The sequence below is a fragment of the Camelus ferus genome, chromosome 11, assembly GCF_009834535.1.
Source record: "Camelus ferus isolate YT-003-E chromosome 11, BCGSAC_Cfer_1.0, whole genome shotgun sequence".
Lineage (NCBI taxonomy): Eukaryota > Metazoa > Chordata > Mammalia > Artiodactyla > Camelidae > Camelus > Camelus ferus.
Window position 1 is genome coordinate 38,010,661 of NC_045706.1, and position 12,142 is coordinate 38,022,802.

The 12,142-nt window shown below is 32.8% G+C and overlaps 1 protein-coding gene across 1 annotated transcript in view; it reads right to left on the bottom strand.

Annotated features, from left to right (window-relative positions):
- The window catches only part of PCDH15 (protocadherin related 15), a 1,335,438-nt gene that overhangs the window by 96,439 nt on the left and 1,226,857 nt on the right, over nucleotides 1-12,142 (bottom strand). Inside the window, exons 29-30 of the mRNA XM_032491427.1 lie at nucleotides 4,805-4,914; nucleotides 2,839-2,979 (exon numbers count right to left, since the gene is read on the bottom strand). Coding sequence (XP_032347318.1) covers nucleotides 2,839-2,979; nucleotides 4,805-4,914 — 251 coding nt within the window. The remainder of the gene's footprint in view (nucleotides 1-2,838; nucleotides 2,980-4,804; nucleotides 4,915-12,142) is intronic.

The window sequence follows — 12,142 nt, forward strand, 5'->3', positions numbered from 1 at the left end:
AAGGTACAATCATCAAAATCCAGGCTTCAGAGATCTGGTTTCCTGAACAAATAAATATCAAGGTGTACGCGAAGGAGTGACAGTGGTGAAGCCTAGAGATTACAAGACACCTAAAAGACCTATCAACCAGTTGCAAAGTATGAACGTTATCTGGATTCTGATATGAATGAATTTTTAATACAAGTAACAAATGGTTGATACTGAGGAATTTTTGTTAATTTGGGGAGAGTAATAAGGGTATTATGATTAAGTTTTAAGAGTCCTTATCTTGAAGATATATATATATATATATATATATATATATATATATATATATAACATTTACAGATAAAATATTATGTCTCTATCCTGTTTCAAAATAATGGAGTGAGGAAGTAATTAGGACTGTAAATGAAAAATTTGCCAGCTTGATAATGTTGAAGTCCGTAGTTGATACAAAGAGGTTCATTACAATAGTCTGTCGTTTTATTTATGTTCGAAATTTTCCACAGTAAAAGATTAAAATGTTTTAAACACTGCTAACGTCAAATTTTGGAAATGAGTTCTAAAGGTTTTTTTTTCTAATTTAATTATTAATTTCCATTTAAATATTAAATCTAGTTACAGTATAGCTGTAAAACTTTCTTTGAAAATTATTTTATTAGTAAGTTCTTGGTAGAGAAATCACAATAAAATACTTCCTTAATGTATTAAATCTATTATGTTTATTACCTTTATTCACACGATGTGTGGTAGAGCTAAGGACCACAGGGCAGCTAATTCTGAAGAAGGGATGAACCTTTAAACAATTAATTAACCTTAATTTACATAATGGTCTTATTATTTGCATAGCTAATGGGTGGAGATTGGCCACTAACAGTCATTAATAAGTTTGAAACTGTGTTTCAGACACATGGGTTTATGTTTCAGATTCAAGAAGCAAAGGTCAGTTGTGACATTTTAACAACAATATTCAAAGCATTAGGTATTAAACAAACATTTAGCTTTTAGGTTTCATGCATTTCTGAGAGGATAATTCATGAATCTGCTAATTGATCTCACTTCACATGCATACTATGGCACAAAAAAGTATATACATGGGTGCATTAGCCAAGCTTTTGTTAGCTTTGGACTTACATTAAAATTACAATAATGAGAACTACTTGTATTATATTCATATATGAGATATCAGTATGTTTTTATTCCTAGAAATCAGAGCTATTCCTTGAAAAATGCCAGCTTCTACAACTTACATAATTAGCAATTTTTTTCTAATTCTAACTGTCCATTTGTCTCAAAGAAAGATGACAAATGGTTTTCAATTAACTTTTACATTAAATTTTATTTGCAATAGGTAGTTTATGTTATGTAATTTAGAACTACTCTAACCTTTCAACTCCTGGTTTAGTTAATTCAATTTACAATTTGAAGCATCCTCTATATTTTATAAAAATGTAATTGCCTGAGGTTTAAAGATTTTAAAAACTCAAATAATTGGTCTGCTGTATTTACACAATTTAATTATGAAGTGATACATAATCACTGAAGACAATTTAATTCCTTTAATTCCAGAGACATATTGTATATAATCTGATATTTTCCAAGGATTTGGTTGTGCTTTTACAAACAACTGTGCAGGCCTCTACATTAGATCAGTAAGTGAGATTTAGTAAATGAACAGGAGTGACTTATTTTTATGATCATCAATTGCTAAACTGACACAGAAAATGCTACAGTACATCTTTTGCCTCTTATTCTCATGTGCTCACCTTGCTCTCACAGTGCCCGCGCTCTCTCTCTCTGGCATTCATGTGGGTACCCTTGCTCTGGCTTGCATGGTCTCTAGTTTTTGTATTTTTCCTCTTTTAAAGATGCTGATAGATGCAGTGTTCTGATAGTATGATAGTACGTCCAGAAATGGTTCCAGACTAAAATATAAATGTTTCAGACCCTGTTTTACACTTAACATTTTCTCTGAGCCTCTGTTCCACTAATGGTTAAATTAAACCTGATTTTCCTGTGTTTTCTAGATTATAAAAACGTTTCCTGTTCATTGTAACAGCTTATGTATGACAATGCTGGGTAATAAAAAGATGGACTGCTTAGAGTGCAAAGATGTAGTAACTCAATGGGTGGAAAATAATAGCATTTATCCCATTTTTGGTAATACCTTTCAGAATCTCTGCTGGACCCCTTCACAAACTGGCTTTTACTTGCTTTCTGTATGGGTAAACTATATCACACTGAAATGCTGTAGAAAGGTTTTGGAGTCAAAAGATTTGAGCTTAAATCTCCCACTTTTCATTTACTGACAGTGTCATTTTTTTAAAAATCACTTAACCTTTTCTTGTAAAATAGGGATAATAAATCTCATTTCCTAGAAATGGGTGTGAACTGAATATAATGCTACATATAAATTATAATAAATGTCAGTCATTCTTTTTAAGATGCATTTTCCTCTCCTTTAAGAAAATCAAAGTACCAGAAGTACCACACATTTCAGGGATGTTATAGTAATCATGTGCCCATTAACAATATGTATTCCAAGGGGTTAGCCAGAACTTCACAGTGTGATTAAGGGCAAGGTTTTTATGTAAACATACACCAATAATGATGGTATTCCGATAATACTGTATACAAAATTTGAAAATAGTGTGTTATTACCTTCACATTTTAAGGAGTATGAAATCACTCTCCGCATTGTCATATATCAGCTCTAAAAAGGAACGGCCAATCATCTTCAAGTATTAATGAGCTATGTTATCCACTGAGAACTTTATTTCAGACATTTGTGCTTCATTAGAAAACAAGTAAAAACACCATAAAATTCTTATAGAATCCTTAAGTAATGCAACTCACTTTTTGAAGGAACGCGGAGATTGGCGAGGACCACTTCCAGGGAATCAGCTTGGACTCGAAGTACATAGCTTGTCCTTGTCTCATAATCCAGAGGGGCATTCACATAGATTACACCTGTGATGTTGTTCATTCCAAACTTATCTAGAATTAAAACACAATTCCTTGGTCACTCGCTTCATACTGTAAGGGAAAAGAATTCTCTTTAAGAGACACTGTGATTTTAAAAACACTTACATGTAATAAGAGCAATGTATTAAAATTACAAAATGCTGGCTTTGGGAAATTATGTTCCAGCTCTTGAATTGATCAACATCCGAACTTCCCTAACTGCATGTCTTGAAATTCTAGTTTTTCTGAGATTCTTCTGGAAATTGATGTTTCTATGGTCAATTAAATCTGGAAAACAATGCATACTATATCCCTCACCATAGATACTCATGATCTTCTACCATACTAAAGACTTCTAGAAATTTTGTATTAAAGAAATCTATTTAATCTAACTCAAGAAAGTATTTTATGATCTTACTTGATGATTGTATTTTTTATGATTTAGTGAATCTTATTATCCTCCAGATTTAGTGTTGTGGTAAGAACGCTTTAGGGAACAAACAGATAATTTAACATGTTGATTATTTAGAAAATATTTATTATTCTAAATATCCTAAAATATTTTCCCTTCAAGTCTATTTTTTAAAATAAATTTGCTCAAATATATTTGAGGCTAGGTCAGGGCTCACTGGCAAACTTTATAATATCTACCTCTTGCAGTCTCTGTACCTTTTCCTCACTTTGGTTTTTTTCATAGCATTTATCACTACCTAATACTATATATTTATTAGCTTAATGGTTGTTATTGTTTATCTCTTCTTATTGGACCATTAAATTCTATGAGGGCAAGGATCTGTCTGTTTTGTTTACTGCTCTATCCTTAGTAAGTAGAAGGGCAGTTAGTACATGATAGATGCCCAATAAATATTCATTGAATAAATTAATAAGCAAATGAGTTGAATGTAAGAGAATCATTTTGGTGGAGTGTGGTTGATACGTAGAGCCACTTTGCTACCTTCAAGGAAGAGAGTAGATAGGATCACACACAAAAAAATTAACAGAACAGACTGAGATAGCATAGCTTCAGTGAGATTGGTCATAAGTCCAAGGGAGAAGTCAGAATATTTAGGGACGAAGCATAACAACACAGGAGAAACAATGAAAGACAATCAGAAAAGTATGGTACTGAACCCTTGCTTCAGGGGCAGCAATTTCTAGTTTCTAGTTGGTCACTGAAGTACTTGAAAACAGCTTTTATAATTTCCTTGCAAATTCCTTTACAGCATTAACATTCATTCATTTATTTACCAAACATATATTAACTGTTTCTTGATCATCTACAACATTCCTGTCCATTTAACTTATAAAAAGGGAAAACCAGAGGACAACTAACCTGTGAGTAATTGGTGCAACAAAGAATCAGTGAGACAGACTGAGTGATGAACTTACTCTCACAGGCTAGCAAATCATTCTGTTCTCAGTGAAAAGTGATTGGCAGGCAAAGTGATGGGCATTCACAATTATTTCTGTTCCTAAAATTTCTTCAGGATTAGCTAAGGTATGACATGGAGTAGGGGTTGCGGGTGGCACAGAGCAGTGGGAAGAGACTACTATAAGCAATAACCATATCCAAAGCTGCATTAATTTTGCTTTAATTTGAATAAATGCCATTAAAAAGTCCCTAAATCAAGGGGAGGGGAAAGCTTTCAGAATTGGATATTTAGTACTTCCTAGAAGAAAAATAGAATTTTGTTAATATAATTGAATTTTTAATCAGATGCAGCATACAGTTACCAAATTGCATTTAAGTCAGACACATTTTACAGAAAAATAGAGTAAACAGTAACTAAATATGAAATTAATTCCCAATTTAAGTTCATTGTTTTATGGTGAAAACAGAGACTAAACACCTACTCACCCTCTTCATTTCCTGAAACAATGGAGTACACGATACTCTGATTGACGGCTGCAGCAGAAATTACACCAACCATAGTCCCTCTGGGTGCAAGTTCACTTACTGGAGGAGGTCTGTGGGTGTAGAGAATATAATTTATTTTTATTATCCACTTTGCCATGATGGAGCTTTGAATTTAGTAAGAGAATATGTTAGCTGTGTGTGTGTGTCTATTTGAATAATACTATTTTTGAACTTTTCAACAGAGTACCACATTCAGACTCCAGCCCTAACAAACTATATTCAGAATTATGCATGCGCTCTTGGTTAAGAATGTCTTGTTACCTATAAGCTACTACTTTGTTATCTGCCAAATATTGCATAAAATTTGTTTCCCTTGTCTCTGAAACAACTTCTGGACAGAATACAATAGATTGATATAATTTGCTCCCTTAAGTTGTTAAAGTAAAATGTTGCTTTTATGTTGGGGATATTAGCATAGTTAAGCAAATGACTTCCAGAGGTCTCGTTCTAGTCTAGACCTTATCCTTGCTCTGCAATAAAGCTCTAACTGTACTAAAAATATTTGAATGGATGGCATAACAAAATTAATTTCTTTTGCATTCATTTATTTTGCTTAACTGTAACCATATTATGCCCCCAGTACTAGGATAGCTACTTAATTTTAAAAATAGATTTTCAACAAATTATCTCATTCTCAAAATCTCCATTTTATTTTATAATGTTGGTCACAGCAACTAGGCTATTACAATTTTATATTCAAAAATTAACGCGAATAATCTCATTCATAATTCACAGGTGCTTATCTAGCTCTGATAGATTTAGAAAATTATTAAATATAAAGTTATAGCATCTCCAAATATTTTTATAATCCAGTCAATCTAGCTAACTCATCTGATTTCTATAAGCTTTAGGGTCTTTTCTTGAATTGATAAGACAAATCCTATTGCTACTTGCCCTTTCATCTTTCAATACTTAATCTTTTAATATCATCCCTCATTTTTACCTTCATCTCCTCAGCTGTTCTAATCTAGATTACATTGTGCAATTATATTGTGCCTTCATTTAAGCCCTGTATAACAAATCCTGAGCTACAAATAAATTCTGAAAAATTAATTACATACCGTCCTTCACAAACATCATGTCCAAAATGCTATATTCTTTGCTACTCTATTCCATATACTTGACAGACTAAAATTACCTAAATGTAAAGTGATCTGTCTTACATAGAGATGCTTTAGCACCTAATTCTGGTCACCAGCTTCATTGTATGGTCAATAACTGTTTCTTGATAAAGAATAAGAACTAATCTGTATACTTTTTTAATAAAAATTATAAAGAAGTTATTTATTTGTTTATTTAATTTTACTTCTCTGCATGTTTTCTGCCTTCTTTTGCTAATAGTATCTTCTTTTGTTAATAGCATCCAGATGTTGCTTTGGACTACCGCACCACCTTCATTCTCAGTCTAACACATTTGAGTTAGGGCTGACCCAATCCTCAGGGGATATGAACAGACACATTACCCAGCTTTGGCCAATGAGGGCATTTTGCCCTCTTTACTCTATGCTCCTGTGTGGTAAATGTCTCATGCAAAAACAATGCAAGTCTTGCCAAATGTTACTGTAACAACAATAAAAAAAATCAGAGGTTTTTTGGCTACAATTTTAATGTTTGTCCCCATGTTCTTGTTAATAATGATATCAACACATATGAAATAACTAAAGGTGAAAAATATATCCTCTACAGTTTGTCTAATAATCAAAATGCTGCTATACTTGAAGCTATGTAAACTCATTTTATTTAATTAAACAACAAATTCTTTTATTTCTCCTGAAGATTTCTTTCACTTCCAATCAAGAGTCCCAACCAATTAAAAAATGTTTAGATAAGAAAAAGATACATATGCTTAAGTAGACACATCTAAAGAAAGATATCTGATATAATACAATTATATTTTGCAAGGAATTAACCTAGACATAGTCATATTGTCAGTTTAGTGAAATACGGATGCCTTCAGTAAACTTGACCCTAAAATGATAGTAAGTCTACGACAAAAAAAGGAGGCCTTTACAAAAGTGACATTAAGGATGGTTTTGATGGACTGCTTTGATTGTGGATAGATAAATTTTTGTATGATATTTTAGATAATAAACAGACATTAAGACTAATTGTTATTTGTCACATTGCCTAGTGGCTGACCTTGGTGATTATGAAATCATTCAACCTGGAAAGGGTTAAAATTAGAGAGCTCTGTTAACAGTATGGTCCTTAATAATCTCCCATCCTGGTTTTCCTACCTTTGTGTATTCCTCTCTTCTTGCATGAGGGGAAGACTGTGACTTGCTCCTTATGGATAGAATACAGCAAAGAAGAAGTGATACCACCTCAGTGATTCTGTGATGTAAGATTATAACTATAACTGCATTCTTGCTCTGTCTCCCTTGCAGGACTTAGTGAAGCAAGTGGCCATGTAGAATGGTCCACATGGCCAGAGACTAAAGGTGAGGTCTGACCAATAGTCAGCAAGTAACTGAGGTCCTCAGTCCAACATCCTACAAGGAACTGAGTCCTACCACCAACCACATGAGGTTAGAATTGTTCCCTTCTCTGTCAAGCCTCAGAGGAGATTCTAGCTCTCGCCAACATCTTGACTAAAACTTGTGTGAGACTATGAAACAGGGCACAGCTAATAAATTTCTGAGCTTCAGAAACTTCAAGAGGATAAGTGTGTTGTTTTAACTCATTATGTTGTGTTTAACTCATTATGTATGTTTAATTCATTTGTTATGCTGCAATGGATAACTGGCACATGGATAAAAGAGCAAAGAATTGTTAACTTATGACATATCAAGTTACATACAACTTAAGTTTGATACAAGAAAACAAATGTTAGTCATACTCTGGAATAATTTTCAAAACTGAATTTCTTTTTGTGGAAGTAGATGTTGCTTAAATTGTTTACTTAACTATCTTGTTACTATGTGAGATAAGAGCTAAATTTTATACTTCCATAATTATTGATCCTTATAAAGTATAGAAATGTGAAATCTGCAGCTAATATGCCTTCACCTTTAACATAATAAAAATGCCATCTTTCACTTCAAACTTTAAAAATAAAGTATTTTGTGCATATTTTAACAATCAAGATGAAAGTTATTAATACCTGAAAAAGTAACTGGCATAATTTAAGAAGAAATTTAAATTATACGCTCACCAGTAAAAGAACTGAACACTCTGTTTCTTAGTAAATGTTCAAAATAGATTTACTTCTTGACAAAAATAGCTCCTCATTAACCTTTGTCTTAATTGTTCCAACACACTTCTTTTTACCAGAATCAAAACATACTATAAAAATGCAATTTTCTCCTGGCTAGAATTAAATGAACCTCCATGATAATTAGCATTAGATTACAAAATTTCAACTCTTTTCTATTTATTGCCAGGCTGGGCCCATTTTATTTTTGTTTTATACCCTAGAAAGTACCAGTTACACGGTTGGGGCAAATTACACATTCTCTTTGGGGTCACATTATAACTTGAATATAAAATGAACGACTTGGTGTAAATCAGTAGCCATAAAACCAGAGTCAGCTGAGGGTAAAAGGACAACAAAATTGAATAAAATGGGCTGGGCATTAATTAATAGGGAAAGAGGCAGAAGAAGGAAATTGGATGCTATGTACTCTATTTAATAAGGACAATCAGTATGCAATAATGCAAGTCCAGTGTGACTTTAAAATGGAAAAAAAATCAAATTTTTATGTAAATTCTATGAACTTTAACATTTTGACATCCAACAGAAATTTATTTTTTAAAGCATCATCTTGGTTTGATCTATGGGCTGACAGTTTATGATTTTTAGAGTTAAACTATAAGGTATTTTCCAGTTCTACCATTCTGAGTCTGATATAATGTGATTTATCATTCCACCTCTTCTTTCTGTTGAGTGCAATCAAAATCCTTTAATTAATTTCATAAGCAAAGAATTATAGCCAAAAGAATCCTCAGAAGGTGCTTTTTTTTAAGCAAATCTTTCCTCTTGCTATCAATTCATATATTTGTAATCGGAATTCATCCATTTTATAATAAGCAATGTTTCATTAACACTCTTCCAATTTAGCTTTTCAACAACTAACAAACTAACAGTTGTTTGGTATCTGAAATTCAATAATTCTACTTTCTAAACTTAAATTTATTGCCAGTATAATTGAGAAAAAGCCCTCTTACAGTAATAGACACTTGAAACACATAGGGCTTGATGGTAAAATATATAGTTCTACTTATGAAGCTTAAGAGTCAAAAGACCAACAATTTCCATTCTCTAGAAAAGGACTGCTAAGAGGATTCTAAAGGTAATGGTTATATTTTTAACAGATATGGATCTTGAACACTGGAAAGACTGATGATTTCACATTTTTAAGAATGCCTTCCAGAAGGGTCTTCACTAAAGGCTCTCTCAGGAAGCTTGACCTGAATTGGGTTGAATGCCACATGTCCTGAAATATTCCTGTTGGCAGAACTGGCTCCTATTCATCCCCCAAAGGCAACACTTTGGCCATAGTTTACACGAGGCTTCATTCTTTGAGTTGTGCGGTTCTGCGGGTTCACACAGATGTATAATGTCATACATCCACCATTAGAGTATCATACAGAATAGTTTCAGTGACTGAAAATCTCCTGTTCCTCACATATTCACCCTCCTTCACCCCCACCTTCCTAATATCTAGGAACCACTGATCTTTCTATAGTCTGTAAAATTTTGCCTTTTCCCGAATGTCATATAGTTGGAATCCTACAGTATGTAGTCTTTTGGGGCTAACTCTTTCCTTAGCAGTATGTACTTAAACTTCCCCCATATCATTTTGTGGTTTGACACTATATTGCTGAATCTTATTATATTGTATAAATGTACTACAGATGGGTGCATTTTATTAAGAAGAAAATTGATCAAAATAACAACAAACCTGATGTCTAGAAATAATTTTTTGCAGATAAAGTGTGACCTAGAAAAGTTAACTGCTACATAATTTATATGCAAAATACACACAACATAATTTTTCTATGGATGTATAAACCAATTCATAGATATTTGTTTAACATTTCAAATGGATTTTTTTTGGAAACTATAGACAACAATAAATCTATCTCAATTAAATATCTTAACATATCTGAGTCATCTGAATAATGGTAACACTAAAATAACAGAATTTACAGCTTCCAAATATTAGACTCAGTTTTCACAGTATAAATATAGATGAAACAATTATTCTACAACTCAAAAGTTACTTTTATTGTTGGTTTCAAGAAGTAACAATGAAATGTGTTGCATAAAGCTTCTAATTATTTTAAATGCTTTGCAGTTTAGGATATAAAAGTGTTTGTAAATAGATGCTATAAAACTTCACTGGGACCCAATCTGGCTCTATTGCTTTATTTCTACTGAGAGACAAATTAATTTATTTTGACATGTTTGAATTCAATATATTTGCAAATCAGTACCAATTAAGGAACTGTTTTTATATCTACTATAAGGGAATTTAACGAAAATGGGAAGAAAAAAAAAACACTTGAACTCCTATTATTTGTAACCTTGGAGTAATTGCATCAGGGTGATCTAATTTTACATATTTAACTGAGAAAAAGTTTTAAAAAGATATGATTCAGGAAGGAGATGCTAGCTTTCCTAGAATTCTTAGGATGGATTGTAGATAAGAAAATTATTAAGACCAAATGTTTAGACACTGTTTTTCACCTCTTTTCTGAAGTGTGCTTACTCTTGTAAAGAGTTTTGTTTCCAGTCACATCCATGATGTGTCTTCATCAGCAAGACCAGAAAACTGAAGCCCTGAGTGGTAAACACTTTCTCAAGTTCAGAAAACAATTTGAGAGCCAAATGTGCAATCTAGGGTGTTTGTTTGATTTACTGTTCAAATTAATGGAGTTTACCTAATCTCTCTTAGTCATTGGCTCTAAAACTTTAAAACTGTAAGAGTTAGCTGTATAAAACTTATTAAAGTTGTCAGACATTTGGATCATGCTTAAAGATTCTGATTTAGTAGGTCCACAGGGTCAGACCCAGAATATCATTTGCAAATGTTCTCCAGGTGAATCAGATAGCACTTGTTCGAAGAAAACCATATTTTGGAGGAGTAAGGGACTTTCTCCCTGCTGCCTTTCTCTCTCTCTCTCTTTTTTTTTTTTTTTTAATTTTTATCCTTACTGTACTCAGCAAGCTTTAGTCCTTATGCCTGCCTACAGCACTGGATGTCCTTTCAACAGACTAGAATCAAGCTAAGAACACTTTTCTCTGATTCTAATAGATCTGAGTTTGAATTCTGTCTCTCATATGTATTAGGTATGTGACCTTGGAAACATTCTTAGTTCCCCTGATCTTATTTCTTTATCTGTAAAATGGGAACATTAATTATATCAAAAGATTGTTGAGTTACCAAAAGACATAATGTGTACAAAAAAACCTTCCTTATGCCTAGCATATATTATAACCATTATTAATACATTATTTTGTAAGCTATACTTCTGGTAGTTTAGCTTAAATCCTAAAACGGTATACAAGGTTGTCTAAGAGACAGTGGCAACAACAAAAACAAAACCGGAATACTTACTAGTATCCCTCTTGGCTAATACTGTAGATTATGTCTTATGCATTCTGATTTTCCCTTTTTAGTTCTCAATCCTACATCAATTTTGCATCTGAAATGGACATAATATTTTTCTTTTTTTGCTATTTTTACAGCTTTAAATTCATAGACCTTTTGGGGGTTTCATTAAAAACAACTACTCTGGAGTGGGACTGGTATAGGCTGGTTCTGAAACTTAAAAACAACAACAAAATCACTAAAGTCCAATGATTTGTGCACAGAGGTCTACATATTCATTCAATAAATATTTATTGAACATACGCCACGTGCGACATCCACTAGGCAATACAGCTACAAAGGAAGGACAGGGGAAGTGAACTGTGCACTCATGGAGGTGACAGCCTCACAAGCAAACCAGACAGTTGTGTAAACAGTTATAGTCAAATGTAGTAAATACATTAATACCAGATCGCTGGTTAAAAGATCGGTAGTAAACATGCCGTGCACCGTTTATATTTTATGTTCCTCAAGTACCTACCAAAGTAACTGTAGGTGGGACCAGGCAGCTGCACGGTTTGATGAAGTGACTAGACCAAGCATATTCATTTCTGGCTGATTGAATTGCTGACTAAAAATAGGGTATGATGTAGGTATTTATGTACTTAGCAATTATCTCTAAGAAAATAGTTTTGTATTTTGGCTTATTTATCTAGAGAATATTGGTTCTTTTCTCCTTTAT